This window comes from Talpa occidentalis, unplaced genomic scaffold, assembly GCF_014898055.3.
Source record: "Talpa occidentalis isolate TD23 unplaced genomic scaffold, MPIMG_talOcc4v2.1 talOcc4.2, whole genome shotgun sequence".
NCBI classification, from domain to species: Eukaryota; Metazoa; Chordata; class Mammalia; order Eulipotyphla; family Talpidae; genus Talpa; species Talpa occidentalis.
In genome coordinates, this window is record NW_023602073.1 from 3056618 (window position 1) to 3076223 (window position 19606).

The 19606-nt window shown below is 50.4% G+C and overlaps 2 protein-coding genes across 8 annotated transcripts in view; one reads left to right on the top strand and one right to left on the bottom strand.

The window, feature by feature from the left end:
• LOC119253347 (zinc finger protein 420-like) overlaps positions 1-4650 on the bottom strand; it is a 316892-nt gene extending 312242 nt beyond the window's left edge. For 3 of the 7 annotated variants that reach the window (XR_008552958.1, XR_008552959.1, XM_054698273.1), the window contains exon 1: positions 4160-4645. Coding sequence is in view for 4 of the 7 variants with exons in the window: in XM_054698273.1 (XP_054554248.1) it covers positions 4160-4174 (15 nt within the window). In the remaining 3 variants the exon portion in view is untranslated. Of the gene's footprint in view, positions 1-4159 lie in introns of all 7 variants that reach the window. The other 4 variants (XM_054698276.1, XM_054698275.1, XR_008552960.1 and 1 more) reach the window with 3 other exon arrangements.
• The window catches only part of LOC119251621 (zinc finger protein 420-like), a 365165-nt gene that overhangs the window by 234010 nt on the left and 111549 nt on the right, over positions 1-19606 (top strand). The gene's annotated exons all lie outside the window — the stretch shown is intronic.

Sequence of the window (19606 nt, forward strand, 5' to 3'; positions counted from 1 at the left end):
ACATGCCTCTATAAAAAAAAAAAATAATAATAATAATAAAAAAAAAAAATAATTAAAGATGTCAGGTCCAGGGGGTCGGACCTCAGTACAGAAATAAAAAAAGTCATCTTTAACCACTTTTTGTTCCTCAGAGTGGCCACAAGCGGAGTTGGTTGGCCCCCAGAGGGAACTTTCGATTTACAGGTTGTCCGTCGTGTGAAGGAAGCTGTCATCTGTAAAGGAAGACTCGGATATCTGACCAACTCCCTTATATCTTGGTCTGGCAAGATCGAGTCCAGAACCCCCCTACTTGGTTAAAGCCATTTTTGTCATTACAGGCACAACCTGGACTGCCGGCTAAACTGCTTGGGTCCCATCCCAACACTTCCTCGCCACCTGCGGTTTTTCAGGACTCTCCTCCAGAGGAACTTCTTTTTCCACCGCCCTATCACAACCCTCCTAACAATCCTCCCCAACCACTGTCCTAGGAACAACCTCCCCTGGAGGCGGGCGGGGCTCACGGGCAGGGTCAGGCTGCAGGCACCCACTGGGAGAGGGTGAATTCCCCGGACTCCACACCCCAGCCCCTGCACGGGGCAGGGTCCCCAAATGAGCAGGGCAACCAGCCTATGCACGACTGGAAGTTCGCGACCAGTGATCTCTACAGCTGGAGAGTGCAAAAGGCACGTTTCTCTGACAACCCTAGAGACCTTGTTAATCTCCTAGAGACTGTTCTGTTTACTCATCAGCCCACCTGGGATGACCGCCAGCAGCTCTCCCAGGTTCTCCTCACCACTGAGGAGTGGGATCGAACACTGACGGCTGCCAGGAAGTTAGTCCCTGGAGAGGACCGACGCCCACCATAAACGCAGCCCACGTAGACTTAGTGTTTCCATTGACCCGCTGACTGGGATTTGAACCAGGCCGAAGGTAAGGAGGGACTCTGGGTACACCGCCAGACTCTAATGGCAGGGTTGCGCGGCAGCCCGCAAACCCAACCATACACGAACTACACGCACCTATGCTCACATACGCACACCACCCTGTTATAGGGCAGCCCCGATACTGAATGGGTTGCCTGGCTGTGGGTCCTCACCCGCACGCTTAAAAGGGACCCATTAATACTCCACTGCAGACACACACAGAAGGTTAATGAAAGGTTTACTTACAAGGGGAAAGGAAATAAGGAAAATGGACAACTCAGGGAGAAAATAGGGAAATAAAGTCTTAAATGCGTCCTACCCGATCCGCCGACCTGGATACCCAAAGGCAGGACGCTGCGAGCTGGCCTAGAGCCAAAATGGGGAACCCCCCCAAAGCCCACGGGTCTGGCTTTATATCCACCTGGCTGCTGAACCCCACCCTCGGGTCCCAGCCACCTTCCCTTTGGTGGGGATGGGATGTGGAGTTCCCAGTGTCTTATGGCTTTGGCCTGGGGTGGGGGTGGAGTCCACAAAGCCTGTATGGAATTAGCCTTAGGACAGCCTTTCCCCCCTAACAACCCCACGCACACGCTAAATACCACCACCGACCCATGAAGCGCGGGCTCCCGAAGGACAGCCCCAAGGCGACCCAGCAGGAGAAGAGCCAGAATCGCTTCTGTTGGTCAATCTTTATTGGTTATTCTCACCCTTCACCCCAGAGATGTAGACCGTGGGGGACAGCAGGAAGCCATGGGGAGGCAGAGCCAGCCAGTGGGGAGAGCGGGGCTGGGCCTGAACACAGAGCACACCCCAGGGCCGGGGAGTGCCTCTCCTGAGGGTGTCCTGGCCTTCACAACCCTGGGAACAGCTGCATTTACCCTCCTCTTTTTTTTTTTTTTTTGCTTTGATAATAAAAGGGTAAAGGAAACTTGTGTATAATGAGAATGCTATTCTTGCTATCCGCATTATATATAAAATACATACTCTGTTTACTTTATAACACACATCTTTCCCCTTGATAAATAACTTCAAAATACCTAGTATACATGCCTTAACCCTGTCATATACGTTTGGTTTTCTAGCAGAGTCCTCAGCTAGTGGAGCCCTAGCTCTGGATCTAGGATTGGGGTGGGGGCAACCTAAGGAGAGCTGGCCTCAGGAAATCCAAAAAGTAAACATCTCAATTGGTGTCCCTGTTCTCACCTACTATAAGACAAAGCAGAGAGAACTGTTCACCTTACAATCACAATGGGAAACTTTAAACAGCTAGTTTTTTTGGTACAGCCCAGCCATAATTGAGATTCTAAAAACATTCAGTCAGCTACAACAGCTCAGGGAATACAGTCCACAGCAAGTCTGAGTCCTAGCTGCAACTCGTACACCAACCAGCCAGGACCTCAGACAAGTCACTTCATCTCTGAGCTTCCCTCTTCCTATCAGAGAGCCCCCAAATCCTGGTATGAGCGCAGTGTGACTTAGAAATCTGGGTGACAAGTGGTACCACTAAGAAGTACTGTAACCTTGACCATCATTCACCTCCCTAGAATGTAAAATGAAGGAACTGAATATGCTGGACAGAACCCAGGGCCAATGGATTCACTTTCTACCCAGGATATCACTGGCCACGGCTGAAGCGACCCCTTCCAGGCCCAACCCACCAGAATAAAGACAATCACATCAGACACCTAATGTATGAGCCCAGACCACATTCAACAGCTTCTGCTATGACACAAGATAGTTAAGAGCGGAGAAAGGTATGAATTCAACATACAGCTAAAATCGAAGTCACAAATGAACTGTAAAAGCTCCACTCCCTGAGAAAAGGCGTTTTCCCATGGGATACACCCAGACCACCAAGAACACATTTGACAGTCATTGGTAATAACTGGCCAAGGACATTTTGAAAATCCTAGGTCTGAGGCTTGTTGCATCACCTACACTCAAAGTCTACTTAGGAAGTCAACTGCTAAAGGAGTTGAGCGGTATTTGTTCCGGAAGGGAAAGAAAAATCAACTCCTACTTGCAGCTCTCTCTCTCACTAACCTTCCAGAGGAATGTGAGTGTGTCTTCCTGCTCAACAGGAGGGTGTTGACAGAAGTGAGTAAAGCCCCATGCAGGTTGCCGTGAGCAGGGAGCAGAGCAGGCAGAAGGACCAAAGTGCACTGCTGAGGGGAGCAGAGGGCTATAGCAGAGGCCTGCGTGTCATGTGGGACCCTTCTCCAGTGGCCGGGGTGCAGATGGGTCATGTGAAGGTAAAGATGACCACCAGAGGGAACAGGGGAAAGGATGGAGAAGGTAGGGAGGGAGGCAGACGGGGGATGGGCCACGGTGGTTAGGTAGAGGGAAAAACATGGGGTAGGGCAAAACCCATTAGGAGTCTAGGAAAAAACTGGCAACTCTTTCAGCAGAAGGCTTTAGTGCTCCACATGTCAATGACAGATTGAGGAGGGAAAATAATTAAAAAATATAGAAAAAAGTATAAGAAACTTTAAAACAATTATAAAAAACGGAATTTCCCCAAGGTCACACACGGTGTTCTCAAACATGGCAGGAACTTTGGGGAAGGCAAAGGCTGGAGAGTGTCACTGGACTGGGGAACAACTTAGGGTGCTGGGAAGCGTCACTAGAAATGCATGCAGACCACACCAAGGAGAAATGCGCAGGAGCAGTGCAAACAACCGCCAGGTAAAAGGACTCTGAAGAGCCTGCTGGGCACCTGGGGTTTGCAGACCATCTGAGAGAAGAGCAGGGGCAGGGATATAAGGACGCCCCACTGGACGCAACGTCAGACGTGCCAAGACTGACGCCTGCATGAAAGTCTCCGAGAGCGGCCTGGGACACACTATAGGATTTCAGCAACTGCACAGAAGCCTTAAAAATTCAGTTGTCCTTTTCAAATGACAAGTGGCTCCTTCACCCCCACCTGCACTCGGGTCCTCAGGCCCATCCTCTTCCTCCTTCCTCACCCCGCACCTGCCAGCGCAGAGCTGGGAAGTGTTTCTGTCCAGCGGGGTGAAGAGCCACAGGCCACACCTTCAGCGTCATCAACGGAGACCCAGGTACAGACTCTGCGCTGCGGGAGCACCAGGGCAGAGCCCCATCTCCACGCACGCTGGACATGGGAAGGGCCTGGACCTACGCCACACCTTTCCCTGGGGAGGAATGTGTCCCTGCAGAAAACTATGTTTCTAATGTGCATGTCCGTGATGAACTCGCATAGTCAATGCACCGCGAGCTGAAGCCAACACGCCACTCACCAGAGATTCGTCCATGGTCGCTGCTCTCACAGACGCGCCAGGGCTCGGGAGCGGCGCTGGGGGGCGCTGGGGTCCAGCACAGAGGACGGAGGCGGCTGCCCGGGTCCGGGAGTCTCCTGGCCAGAGCCCGCCACACGCTGCCTGGAGACACCAGAGAGTCACCGCGTGTGGCAGCGGGTGGCACTTCTAGCAGGGCAGGAAGGGCCCCGAGTCCACGCGCGGCAGAGCCTGGGCGGACGGTTCACCACAACTTAGTAAAAGGTGACACTGCCCACTGCCTGCGCCACGGTCACGCAGGAGCAACCGTCTCAGAGCTGAGGAGTCGCTGCAGAGTGTGGACTCCACTTCCAGCGAGACGACGCCCCGAACGCACTGTTCTGCCAGGACACCCCGGCGGTGGCTCCGCGCCCTTCCCGCCCTCCGCTCCGTGGACGCCCGACAGCGCCGCGTCCCCTGGGTGCGCAGGTGCAGGCGGGAGGCGGGAATGCAGCGGCCAGCAGGACGCCGCCTGGGGGGAACAAGCAGCGGGCCCGGAAATTCAGTCCACAAGCCTCTAACGCCCCAGGAACTCCCCCCACCCCCCGCCCTGCAAACCCAGTTTCCCGACACAGGGCCGCCTCCCCGGGCAACCCGCGGGCCTCTCCCGCCCCACCTCGGGTGCGCGAATCTCGCCCAGGCCCCCCCAACCCGAGAAACGCCGCCGGGCTCTCCCCTCCCTCACCGCCCGACTTTCGGGGGGTCAGAGGAGTCAGCGCGCATGCGCACAGGCGGACCCGCGCTTCCCCAAGCCCCCGCCTCGGGGACCCCGTCCCCCGCCCCGGGAAGACCCCGGCAGCGTCCGGGGACAGGGCCGGGCGGCCGCGCCGGGGAAACCCACAAAGGCCGGGACGTTCTCCCCAACGGCCTCCGCCCCCGCCCCCCGCGCGCCCCGGCGGGAATCGCCTCCAAAGCGCCCGACTCCACGGGCCGGGGCCCCGCTCGCCCGCGCCCCCGGCTCCCCCGAGCCCGGCCTCCCGGGACAAACCCCGCGCTCACCTCAGGGCGCCGCAGCGCTCCGGAGACGCCGAAACTTCCGGACGCGCAGATCGCGGAAGCCCCGCCCAGAAACCTCCGCGGGAACCACGGCGACGCGAGACTACATTTCCCACAATGCCCTGCGCAGCCCGTCGGGCCGTACTTGCGGTGGAGATGCGGCCTGGAAGTGGGAGTCCTGGAGGTTGAGGAGAACTGGCGGGAGGGCGAGGCCCGTGAAAACTGCGGGGCCCATAACGGGTTCAGGGTTCTGAGGGAAGAGAGCTCAACAGGGCCGCCCGGGGGCTGAAGGGGTTAAGCACCGCGCTGACTCAGAAGCTGTCCGCCCCCTCCACAGCAGGGAGCGACCCACAGGGCAGGGCTGACCTCTCCTGTCCTGCCTGCTGCTCCCCTCAGCAGTGTATTCCTCTCTGTCTGCCTGTTCTGCGCCCCACTCTGTCTCTGGTGAATCCTCCCCATCGCTCTCTCTCTCACACACACACACAGACACCCCTTTGGCCTGCACCCCAGGTCTTGTATGAATTAATTTAAAAAATATACATAAGAAGTTCACATATAGTCTAAATAAGACACTCAGATACCAAGACACATTTCATCAAAATAAAGATTCAGGTATTTAAGAAGCATCTTGACCTCCTGATATCTGGATCACAGAGTCGGTTTCAACAGAAAGATGCTGTGCTTAGCTAATGTGAATGCACAAGAAATCCACGCTGTTATGAAAAGCTCACCTGCTCTTTCATCACATGCTTGTGAGGATTTCTTTTGGCAACAACGTCCAATAATATTCATGGCTCCATTACTACCATGAAGACACATGAGGATATTAATAAACTATTAGTGTATTTCCTGAAGGAGATAATGAAATGAGTTGAACTTCAGCACGTTTCTCTGCCTAACTTTTATACCCACAATGAAGTCCACGACTCCTCTGGGTGATTGAGATCAATCTTTTCAGTCAGCCACAACCAGTATATCCATTTAGATTTTCTTCATCCATGATACATGACACCATCATAAATGTACTGAAGCAATTAAGATGTAAAGAAACTCATCATCTGGAAAGGGTCTCTTAGATGTTTGAAGCACGAAAGTCAAATACATGACTCCATGTACATACCAGGAGAAAGCCATAGAGTGAAGTGATTTAGGGCTGAATTATATTCATCAGGTCTCTTCACAATATCTCAAGTATGGTTGATAGAAAAAGGACAAAGAAAATAACTATACAGGTCCCCAAATCATTGTCTTGAACTCATATATTTTTTTAAAGATTGATTTTATTTATTTATGCATGCAAGAACCAAGGGGTAGGCCAGAAGTATAGGGGGTGAGAGGATTCCCCAAAGACAGAGTGTAGAGCAGAACAAGCAGATTGACTGAAACACACTGCTGAGGGGAGCAGCAGGTAAGTCAGGAGAGGTCTGCTGTTCCATGTGGTCAGCTCCCTGGCCAGGGACCAAATCATGTTGCAGTGGCTGCTGACAGCTTCATAGAGCTGTGACTTAACTCTCTGCACCACCAGGAAGGCCCTCAGACTTTTCAATTATGCTAATATTTAGTGTTTTCATGTTGGCTTATGCTCCATAACAATTTTCTGACTTAAGGAATGTAAAGTGTTTCTCACTTCCTACGGTCTTGCAATATCTTAATATGAATCTAAATTGCATGATAAATTATTTAATCATATTTTCACTTCTTTCAAGTTTCCAGTATGAAAATCTGGTGGTTTCAAAATTCATATTTGGACAAACCACTCATCACTTTCCATTTACAGTTACTCCAGCTTTACACTCTCTGATGTTTACTATGATCTGACTTCTGGTTAATCATTTTGACACTTATGGTTAAACTTCTGGTTAAAGACACCAAAGTTGGGACCTTACTGGTGGCACAAGGGGTTAAGACACAACCTATGATTCTATATGCAGCCACTGCAGTACAAGCTGGATTCCCGGTCAGGGAGCTACCCACATGGTGCAGCAGACCCCTCCTGTCTCGCCTGCTGCTCCCCTCAGCAGTGTATTTCAGTCAATCGCCTGTTCTGTTCCCCACTCTATCTCTGATGAATCCTCTCACACACCCCCACCTCTGGAAGATACCCCAGTTCTTGCATGCATAATAAAATAAATCTTGAATAAAAGACACTAAAGTGAAAAAATTGACTTCGCAATTTTTTTTTTTTAACTCTTGTTTTTTTTTTTTTTGTTTGTTTGTTTATTTATATATTTATACTAGCACTGGGTACAGTCAGAAGTGCGGGAGGGTTAGAGAATTCACCAGAGCCAGAGTGGGGAGCAGAGCAGACAGAAGAACCGAGGCACACTGCTGAGGGGAGCAGCGGGCGGCAGGAGAGGTCTGCGCGCCATGTGGGACCCTCCTGGGGTTGGCCGGGGAGCAGCCGGGGATCGAACCGGCGCTGCAGAGGCTGCAGGCAGCTTCGCAACCCAGCGCTCAACCGCTGCGCCACCGGGGAGGCCCCCTGACTTCGCAATTTTAACATTTCTCTCTGATGAGAATTCTCTAGTGTAGAGTAATACTTGACTTGCGGTGAAAGGCTTTGCCACATTCTTCACATTTGTAAAGTTTCTCCCCAGTATGAATTCTGTGATGTTGACTTAAAAGTGATGGATGGTAGATGGTTTTGCCTATATTCTTCACATCTCCAAGGTTTCTCCCCAGTATGAATTCTATGATGCCGAGTAAGACATGACTTATTGTTAAAGGCTTTGCCACAATCTTCACAATTGTAAGGTTTCTCCTCAGTATGAATTCTGTGATGCTGACTAAGATCGTTAAAGGCTGACAGTTGGTTAAAGACTTTTCCACATTCCTCACATCTGTAAGGTTTCTCCCCAGTATGAACTCTCCAATCAGGAAAGGTGACACAGCACAGGAAGGTGTTACTACAGTCAGGATGCCTGTAGGCTTTTCTCCAGCATGAATCCTTAGATGGTTAGTCAGCTGTGGATGCCAATACAAGGCTTTACCATGCTCTTCATACTTCTGAGGTTTCCTTCTCTGATGTTCAGTGAGTCTTGGGCACGATTTAGTAGCTTTGCCATATCCTTTACAATTGTAGAGTTTCTCATGAAGTACATGATGCTAGAAAAGTATTGAGGGCTCCTCAATAGGATCCTGTGTAGATTTTTTTCATCTTCCTTTCCAATTCTCTGATGTTGACAATGACATGACTGAAAGTTTAAATCTATCCCACATTGACAATGTTTTGAATAATCATTTGCATTATGGAATAGGGGACTTCCCATATGTTCCCACATTCTTCTCAGAGATTGTGTCTTATTAAAAATGTCACATGGATCTTTGCTAACAGAAACATATTTATCTCTTCCTGCAACAGACATAAAATGGAGTTTGACCCAACATGGTTTACACGCAGGATCACTTTGTACAGGAGGAAGTGTGTTATGGATAATTGTTCCTTATTGGGAATCTTCATTGCAACAACTGTTGTGCCCTTCACATGTATCTTGACATGTCTGGTCTTTCAATAATTCTAAATTCTCAAAGGTGCCGATTACATCTCTTCCCGGTCCCACAGTTAGCAACAAATCTTCTGTACCTGACTGTGGCATGGAGACCTGGTGGTCTTGAGAAGACAGAGCAGGAAGACAACGAGGAATAACTAGCCCACGCACAGCACTCAAGACAAAATACTTTAAATATTTCAGACATAAAATGAATACCATATAAAGACCCCCAACATGATGTCTGGATAGGTAACATCAGCACGAGACAGCAACACACAGGCTTATGCATAGGTAACATCCTTAGGGAAAGGTAAATACACAGCAAATACAGATATAACCCTAGAGTCAAAATATTGTTTCTGCTTCAGAATTTGGAAATATGACACCAAAAAAAAATCATAGATTCATGTTAGAGAATACAAATATCATGAAATATAATTTGTGATGTCAGTAGGGGTCGAAATGTTAAAGAGTGGAGTTTTGGTATGCAGCTGAATTTACATGGTTTTCACTTTAGGAAAGACTGTCATAACTTTTCAACATGCTATGGAATCCCCAGGAGAAAAAAGATACCGTAAAATACATGGAAAAGAAATGAAAACAGAGACTGATGTGATGTGTACATAGGTTGGATGACAATGCTTTACAATGTTTGTAAATAATATTACAAACCAATATACCTCCATTAACATCCAAATGTGTGAAAGTGGAGGGAAATCACCAACAAGAAAGGAGAGAGGAATTAAAGCATATAAGAAAAGGTCAAAAAATATACTGTATAAAATGGCTGAGAATACTGCATCTGCAGTGGCGCAGCGGTTGAGCGCTGGGCTGCGAAGCTGCCTGCACCCTCTGCAGTACCAGTTAGATCTCTGGCTGCCGGCAAGGGTCCCACATGGTGCGCAGACCTCTGATGCCGTCCACTGCTCCCGTCAGCAGTGTACTTTGTCAGTCTGCCTGTTCTGTTCTCCACTCTGGTTCTGGTGAAGTCTCTCACCCTCTGGTGCCTCTGACTGTACCCCGTGCTTGAATAAATAATAAATAAATCTTTAAAAAATTTAAAAAAATAAAACGACTGAGAATAGAGGAATCATTATTTTTTTTTAAATAGAGGCATGTTTTTATTTATTTATTTGTTTGTTTGTTTTGTTTATACATGCACTGGGTACAGTCAGAAGCGCGGGAGGGTGAGAGAATTCACCAGAGCCAGAGCGGGGAGCAGAGCAGGCAGAAGGACCGAAGTACACTGCTGAGGGGAGCAGCGGGCGGCAGGAGAGGTCTGCACGCCATGTGGGACCCTCCTCTGGTGGCCAGGGAGCAGCCGGGCATCGAACCGGTGCTGCAGAGGCCACGGGCAGCTTCGCAACCCAGCGCTCAACCGCTGTGCCACCGGGAGGCCCAGGAATCATTCTTTAATAGTTAACACCTCCCTTTCAGTAATACTTTGAAGTAAATAAAAGTCCACAACACAATGACAAATGTGTCTGAATGAATTAAAAATAACACCAATTCAATCTTAACTATATGACACTCAACATAGGTTTCAGTGCAACATGTGGAATGTAAGGATGGAACTACATTCTGAGAAGACTAATCATGAAAATGGAGCCGTGTGGATCACTCTAATGATATGATCTGAGTCTAAAGCATCACAGAATGAAAAGAATGACCCCAGAAAATAACAGAAAATTACCTGTATTGAGAAGTCATTGTAATATACCTATACACTAAGATGAGGTCCTGAAAGTGTTCCGCAAACAAAGACAGAACTCAATGCAGAAGATGAAAACAATAAAATCAAGGGGAGGTTCAAGGCCCAATTGCAATGGGAAGGAAAATAATGTTATAAATTCAGGAATCAGAGTTGACAAACAGGGGTGAAAAAGAATTCGAAATGAAAGGTGTGGTATATAGACAGGATGAAATACTACTGAGCTATGAAAAAGGATACATCTGGCCATGTGCAAAAACAACAATGGAATGCTGGGGAGGATTATGCTCAATGAAAAGAATCAGAAGGAGAAAGACTTACTGGATGAATTCACTCCTATTTGGACTTTGGAAAAACAAGGCAAAGAAACTGACAATACAAACCAAAATAAACTCTAGAAATAGGACTGCAGAATGAGGGTACAAAGAGGGAAGGACAGTGGGTGTGGGTACAAAAGTGGCAGGGGATTCAAAGATTTATGTAGAAGCCCACAATGCACTGGTGGTGGGTATGGTGGCGACAGACACAATCTCCTACTCAAATTTGTTTCTTCTAACCGAGGGGGAGCGCCTCAAGGTTAAACTCCTCCTCCCAACAAACAGCTCACCCCTCCAAGGGGAACGGCCTGTCCAGATGCCCCCCCTCACCTCCTTCCAGAACCACCAACAGGCAGCTCGGGGACGAGTGTCAGGGAGACCCTCTCCCGGGCCCTTGGAGGCAGGGCCAGCTCTACATGCCACTCCAGCAGGGAGCAGCTCCTGAAAATGGACCTCCTCCCTGCAACTCCCCAAGAGATTTTGGGCTGGATAAGGTTGGGGCGGGGGATGATGGAGGACAAGAATGGAAAGACTTGGAAAGGACGAGCCCCAAGGCCAAATCCTGACTCACACTAGGAGGTGGGGGTCAAGCACATGCACAGGACCCTTACCCAGCTGTGCAGGTCGGGGACCCTCAGGCGCCAGCGCCTTGTCAGGAGGCAGGAAGGGAGCAGGGTCCCTGCTCTAGGGAGTGGGGCACAGGCCTGAGGGGAAGGATGTGGAGACGGGCCCACCCCGGAATCTCTGGTCCCTTTCTAGCGCTGCCTGTTGCCCAACATCCGCAGCAAGCAGCCGCTCCCGGAGGAGCGCGCCTCCCAAGGAGAAAGGGGCTGTGGCAGGGCAGGCTCCGCACAGGCCCGGGGCAGCCGCCCCCCTGCCCGCCCGGGACCACGCAGGAGCCTCTTCTCACCAGCTCTCGCCTCTGCGGGCCGCAGTCTCCTGGCGGTGGCCGGTACCTGCCAGGACGTCTCCAGGGACCTCCCTCAGCGGAGGCCGCTCTCCTCAAGGCCGCCACCTGCAACCGCGCAGGCCTCGCTCAGCAAACCTGCCCCTTCCCTTCCCCTGAGAAACCTGCCCTGTAAACACAACTAATGTCTCCGTCTCGTGGAGGAGCGACCTGGGGAACTCCCAGGGGCTGCTGAAACACGGTCTGGGGAAACATTTCCCAGAGTGAACCCCAGATCTCGCACTCCAAAAACCCCATCACCCCCACCTGATTCCCCAAGACCCACGGGAAAATCCCGCAGTTCTGGAAGGACACTAGGGAAGATCTCTGGCGCCACCTAGTGCCCAGAACAAAATCACCACATTCTGAGAGGGGCTGGGCCGCGCCTACGGGGTAAGAAGGGAAACCAGGCGTGGAGCAGGACCCCATCCTGGAGCGGAGAGCCAGACGCAGGACCCGGGTGTGGTCGCGCCCTAGCAGCGGGCACTGCACAGGGCGACAGCCAGCGTTTTGGACCTGACAGCCTGGAACTGAGCCTAGAGCGCAGCATTCGGGGCCGGATCCACACAGCTGCGGGCACAACGCCGGGTGGACGCGCTGCAGACACAGCACCCGGCTTGAAGGACAGCCCCTGTGTGGAGGCGCCCCCCACCCTTTTCTCAGAGAACCACTGGGGAAAAGCACAGGTCAGCAAGTGCAGGTCTCTGGCGCCACCCGGTGACCAGAACAAAGCCACCGAGGAGCTGATTCCCTGCTGGAACTGAGTAAACACAGAGGGCGGGAACCACCAGGGGCAGAGCCCAGCAACAGGGCATCAGCGCTCTGGTCGTGTTTTTTGCTCGGGGTGCTGGACTTGGTCCGGTGAACAGATGTCAGCAGGTTGACTCTGTGTTGAGGACTCTCCAGGCCAACAATATGGAACTTAAGCATCTGTGGACTTCTGCTATCTGCTGGGGGTGTGGGGGTGTCATTCCTAAATCCAATTCCCGCAGATACCAAGGGATGACTATAAAGTTTCTGGGGCATCAAAAGTAAACATGGAGGGCCTCCCTGGTGGTGCAGCAGTTGAGCGCTGGGTTGCCAAGCTGTCCGCTGCCTCTGCGGCGCCGGTTCGATAGCCGGCTGCTCCCAGGCCACCGGAGGAGGGTCCCACATGGTGCGCAGACCTCTCCTGCCGCCCGCTGCTCCCCTCAGCAGTGTCCTTCGGTCCTTCTGCCTGCTCTGCTCCCCGCTCTGGCTCTGGTGAATTCTCTCACCCTCCCGCGCTTCTGACTGTACCCAGTGCTTGTATAAACAAACAAACAAACAAATAAATATATAAATAAAAAATGCCTCAATTAAAAAAAAAAGTCATACATGGATTTTCCACCGCCGGGATCAGCGCCCCAACCCCCTGTTGCTTGAGGGTCAACTGCATCAGCAAAACCAATCATGATAGATGAAAATACATGTGGTTCTGCTGGCAGGACAATCACAGACTCTGCTACTACAACTGTAATGTGATGCCACCATTAAATAAAATGCTAAATTTCAGTTAGAATTAGGGAAAATCAAGATGCATTTTACCTCTTCCTGATTCCATACTCCTGTGTTATGGACGGACAAAGGGCGGAGTTCAGTGAACAGGGAGTGTTCAAGGTGGGGAATCTGAGCAGGTTGGAGACCAGCTCCAGCTAGATGTCCTGTCAGGGATCTCAGCAGGAAAGGACGGCCTTGGTGAAGTTTTTTGGAGGGCTGAGGGCAAGTGGAGCCAGGTAGGAGTGAGGAAGACAAGGACACCTTCTCTCCTGCAAGTATCTCCTCCTGAGGGTCTCAGCAGGTCTTTCTTTATACCTTAAGGCCAGCAGTGAGAAGACATTAGCATAAGCATCAAAGCAGAACAGAGACCATCATTACATATTTCCTCATGAACATACAAAGACCCTCTTGATCTCATACTACAAAAGGACACTTCCTTAATCTGATTAAGAAAATCTACAGGGACAATGACTCCCCTAGGTACAGCTCTTTTTCTAACGTAATCCATTGTCTAAGACAGTACAATGTTCAGTAACAATCAATCACCCTGTCAAGCCTTCCTAATTTCCGAGTGGACATGAAAGTCCATTGTTATGCTCTATGACTAAAATCAACCCATTCCCTAGTACTCAGTTCCTCCAGCCCATTATCGATTACTTCAAAGTGATCTAAAGGAACTCATCAATACTCTTCAGTTCTACAAAAATCTAACTTTCGGGCCTCCCTGGTGGCACAGCGGTTGAGCGCTGGGTTGTGAAGCTGCCTGCACCCACTGCAGGGCTGGTTCGATCCCCGGCTGCTCCCGGGCCATGTGAGGAGGGTCCCAAATGGGGCGCAGATCTCTCCTGCCGCCCGCTGCTCCCCTCAGCAGTGTACTTCTGTCCTTCTGCCTGCTCTGCTCCCTGCTCTGGCTCTGGTGAATTCTCTCACCCTCCCGCGCTTCTGACTGTACCCAGTGCTTGTCTAAATAAATAAATCTTTAAAAAAAAAAAAACTAACCTTTAACAAGAAATACCGAACGTCCACACAACCTGCGCACTGTTAACTTTTCGCATATACCAGGAGATGTACTGTTGCCCCAAACAGGTACCCCCAGGTTAGGCTATGGTTTCCAAGCACAGCTGGTTCAGGGCAGCTTGTTCTCCATAGTTCTCAGGGCCAAAACCTTTCTTTCCTAACTATATCTTTAACAATTTTTACTTCTTTTGTGACAGTTCATGGAAAAGAACAATAAGCCAATTGTCACCTGGGTCCCAATTAGGTTTTCACAGGCCAATAAATAACTAACTTACTTCAGCATTAAACAGGAACAAAGAGGAGACCTTTAGCAGGCTTTGTCATGGAGACTCCCTAGTTCAGATCTTCTTTGGGAGGTGCAAGAACTCCCCTCTTCTGGGAAGTACAACTTTCCCTCTTCAGGGGAGCACAGGGACCCCGCTTCTCAGAGTCTCTCCTAATGCCCTGAAGATGTCAAGAGACAGCATGGGAGGCACAGCCTCCTGCAGAGCAGGCTGGGAAGGGTGAGACCAAGTGATAGAATAAAGAGGGCTGCCTTCACGTGCTCATGCAAAGAGGAGGATACCAATGTACAGAAATGTCCGGAAAACCAGGTCCAGAGGCCCATGTCCAAGGCCTCAGTTCCAATGAATGAAAGCAAGAAGTCACTATAAACAAGTGGGGGACACACTTGGAGGTCACAGGCCAGCTGGTGAGAGGGAAGACCCCGGAGAGGACTGAGGACAGAGCAGGGAGGCTCAGGACAGCTGAGACCAAAGACTGACACAGCTGAGGCAGGTCACTCCTGCTGGGCTCTTCCCAGGGATGTTCTTCATAAATGCTCCGGTGCAGTGGCACATGATGAAATGTTACTCAGGGATCAAGAAAGACAAACTCGCGCCATCTGCGGTAACAAGGGTGGAGCTGGAAGGGTACAGTAGCCCATGGAGTCAGAAGGAAGAAGATAAATACCAGACGGTCTCACTGATATGTGGAATATAGAGAAAGCAAAAAAAAAAAAACAATCAAGAAAAAGACAAAACTAGCAAACTGACCACAGAGCTGAGGTGCACAGCAAAGGAAGGAGAGTGAGGGGGGCGAGACAGGAGAGGAAAACACAGTGATGGTCCACGGATGATGTGGCGGTGGGAGAGCTATGGGGACTACTGAAAGAAAAAAGAAATGCTCTGGTGCCCAGTGAGGCCTGGAGGTAGGGCACCTGAGAGCTGAGAGGAGACAAGAGGCTGCCCACACAGAAGAGCCTTCATGACTGATGCCTGAGGGGAAAGTGTGTGCAGGGGCCTGGGTTAGGGGACTGACAGAAAGGGTGACCTGACAGGCGACGAATACTTGAAGACCACAGGTTTGGGAAAAACACAATAGGAAAGCAACAAAAAGGGAGGATGTGATCCCAGGTCCACCCGGGGCGTGTGGCACTCCATGTATGGTTGGTGTTAAAATTCTTCTAGCAAACGCCAACAGCTTGATAGCTGTGATCAGCTCTAGAAGGGAATCAGCCAGACTTTTGAAAGTTCCCGGAAGAATTCCTCCCTCATTCCTTCTCATGTGCCATCCCCCTCATACAAGCTGTTCTCAGAACACAGATAAAGGCCCGTCAGCCAGAGAGGAACCATATTCCAGACATCTCATGTAATGCTTACTTATCGCCAGAACCTTCCATGTCTTAGATGTGCCTTTCATCTGTCTCCCCCTGATCCATTTACCCTTGGCATGGACTCCAGGTCAGCTCCTTCCCTCTAGTCCCCATGCTGCCTCCCATCACCTCCAGCGATCCTCTTTTGTCATCCCTTCCCTGCCACTTGCTTCTTCTCTAATGCATATAGTTCTAGCACTTCAGAGCCAGACTGATTCCCAGCTGCTCTTCCCAGATACTCTTTGGTGCCTGAGGAAACCTAAATGTCAAGTCCAGATTCCGTAGCCCGGCACACTGAAGACTGACCGACTTCTCCAGGCTCCCCTGTGAACTTCCATATTCCAGGTGAGCAGCCTCAGAAGACCTAGAAAGACTGGGTCACAGGTCTTGTTCCCACCAATAATCTCATTAGCTACTATTCCTGCTGGTCCTTGATGTTGGGGTCACGAGTGATTCACCAGGACCAAGGCAGTCTCAGATAGCCCTTGTCTGATTTCCACCCCTCAGTGTGCACTGAAAGGATATTAGAACTTGGGGGAATTCAAGACTGAGGACTGCTAAGCGCCCGCAGGCTTTGTGGACATAGGCCCTATCAGCTGCTGTTACTAAGGACCCCTTGGCGTTCTTGAAAATTGTCCAGTATGGGCCTCCCCAGTGGCTCAGGGGGTGAGCGCAAGGTTGCGAAGCTGCCTGCGGCCTCTGCAGCCCCAGTTCGATCCCCGGCTGCTCCCCAGCCACTGGAGGAGGGTCCCACATGGTGCGCAGACCTCTCCTGCCACCCGCTGCTCCCCTCAGCAGTGTGCTTCGGTCCTTCTGCAGCTCTGCTCCCCACTCTGGCTCTGGTGAATTCTCTCACTCTCCTGCGCTTGACTGTACCCAGTGCATGTATAAACAAAACAAACAAACAAACAAACAAACAAATAAATAAAACATGCCTCTATTAAAAAAAATTAAGGGCTTCCCCGGTGGCGCAGCGGTTGAGCGCTGGGTTGTGAAGCTGCCCGCGGCCTCTGCCGCGCAGGTTCGATCCCTGGCTGTTCCCCGGCCACCAGAGGAGGGTCCCACATGGCGCGTAGACCTCTCCTGCCGCCCGATGTTCCCCTCAGCAGTGTACTTCGGTCCTTCTGCCTGCTCTGCTCCCTGCTCTGGCTCTGGTGAATTCTCTCACCCTCCCGCGCTTCTGACTGTACCCAGTGCATGTATAAACAAATAAACAAATAAATAAAACATGCCTCTATCTAAAAAAAAAAAAATTAAAAAAAAAAAAGACAAGAAAATTGTCCAGTATGTCCTTCTTCCAAAGCATTGATGGCCAGTGTGCACAGGTCAGAGACAATGGGACTGACATACATAGATGTTCTAGAACATAATTCTGGAGTGGAACCCCCATCAAATTTGAGCACAAATATTGATCAAGAAATGATCAAGAAATTGATCAAGAAATTAAGCACAAATATTGATCAAGAAATTGCTTAAGAAGCGCTCCTAACATTTTTTAGTGTTTCATTTTCACTCAAGGCTGAAGGGAGCGTTTGGTTGGTTCAAAAGAAGACAGAACTCGAGTAAAATCAGGAGAGAAATGTGTTTCCAGAATTAGGACGGCATTCAGAGGAAGTCCAAACACCAACTTCGATATGGTGATCTCATTTTGCACAGCCTTGGCTGGGCCACATCCCTGCTGCAGAAGCAGTCACAGGTCAAGTCACCTCACAGGAATTCACCCAGCAGATGTAGACTCAGAGAGTGTTCAAGAAGAAGCCTGAACTTGAATGAACATGACAAAGGACTCTGAATGTTGCGCATCAGCATTTTTGTAGAATGTAGACGTTTTGGTCACACACACAGTACCACATCTACCTGGTTGTGACTTAGCCCAAACTCTGCGAAATGACATCTTTGTCATCTGTTGTCTAGAATTCTCGGACAGTCTTCTGGCAGGGGCCACTGCAGCTGCCAAATGTAGAGACGGCCCAGGTATATCTAGGCAGAGGGATCTTCTCTGCTTAGGTGACATGAAGGTAAACATGGGTTAATAAAGTGGGAGCCTACTACTTGGAATGAGGTGAAGTGATTTTTTCTTCATTTCTACACAAAATTCGACATACTTCGTATATGTGTAATTCATTCTCATGCCAGCTACTGCAGTCATGTCATTTTTCATATGGAACCACCCAGACTTGTCACACCAGGTGCTATAAAGGCATAGGAGAAAAGCAGCAGGAAATAAAACTGGAAACTGGTTGTGCCTGTCTCTGTGTGCAGCAGGAGAGGGTGGGGGATTCATGGGCATGGCAGGACACAGACTTCTCTTTGACCAGGAAACAAAAACCTGAATGACTTGTAGTATAATGCATGCGTTCTAATTAAGCAAGTGCCCCCAAACTATGGAAGCAACACTGATCTAGTAGAAGAAAATATCATTCCTGGTCTCCAAAACAAGAAATGGGCCTAATTTGAGAGAAACCAACATCACAAATTGCAGATTTGGGAAGGAACGACGAGCTCCTGCATTGGATCTAAAACTTGGGACAGTGGAGTCTTCCATCAAGGGCTGCCTTCCAGGCCACCCCATGGACAAAATTCATCATCACATTTTACTGTTGAGCAGTTGGTACTTTGACCTTTGGTAACTGGGTGGTTCCCAGGAAAGGGGGAGGTTCCAGGTTCCCTGCCCCACCCAAGGGAGGGTGGAGCTGAGCAGGGAGAGAAGAACCTGCAGAAGAGACTGAGGAAGGAAGGAAGCAGGATGGAGCCAGGAGACCTGGAGGTGGCGCATGCAGCGGAGAGACACGTGAAGAAACTGCGCTTGTCCTTTGGTCGTGGACGGGGTGACACAGATGTGGGTGAGACCCGTGGGGAGGTGACCATGGTGGTTTTTGTCTTGATATTGATTTTGCTCTTTTCCCTCCAGACTTGTCTGGTTGTTTCTGCTCCTTTTCTGTGGGTCCCCACTGGAAGGTGCTTTAGACTGTGGCAGGCTTTGGGGCCTTGCTCTGGGCCAGTCCTGCTTGGGTGGACTTTTACCCCGAGGGGACGGGTCACTTTGGGTGCTTGATTTAGAAACTAGATTCTTTGCCTTTCCTGTGTTGTTTCCTAATGGTATTGAAGTTCCTTCCCATTAAAGTCTCTTATGTTCTGTGCTGATGCGGCGGATGGCAGAACCCATGTAGAACAGGCAGGTTTGCGGGGTTTGGGCTGCCCCCTCCCTGTCCTATAACACTTGGACTAAGTGCTCTCCCTTCCTCACTTAGTCATGGGGTCTGCAAATTCCCAGCCGAATTCCGGCCACTCCACCGGGATGCCTTCTCTCAAACCTCGGTCCGTTGGGACTTAGGCCACGTAACGCCCTAAGCGTCTCCTCTAACGCCCTAAGCGTCTCGTCTTTCACTGCAACACTACGTGGCCTCCGTATCAATTGGACAACGGTTCCCACTGGCCCAAACATGGCACTTTTGACTTCTCGGTCCTCACAGACCTCAACAATTCTGTCCCCGCAATGGAACATGGTCAGAGATCCTTGGGCCAGGCTGGCTTTCTCTTGCGCCCCGCCCCTTCCCTCCCTCCTGCAAACCTGCCACACTTTCTAAGTCTGGAGACTCCTCTCTCTCTTCGCCCTCTCCAGACCCCTCTTCTGCATTCTCTGATCCTCTAGATTCTCAGTCTTCACCTCCTCCAGCTCCCCAATCCAGCCCCTCCCCCTTTCTTTTCACCTCCCAGCCGCCACACCCTCTCCCTGCTGATCCTCTTCTCCCTCCCCGCAGGGAAGTGGGTGGGAACTGGAG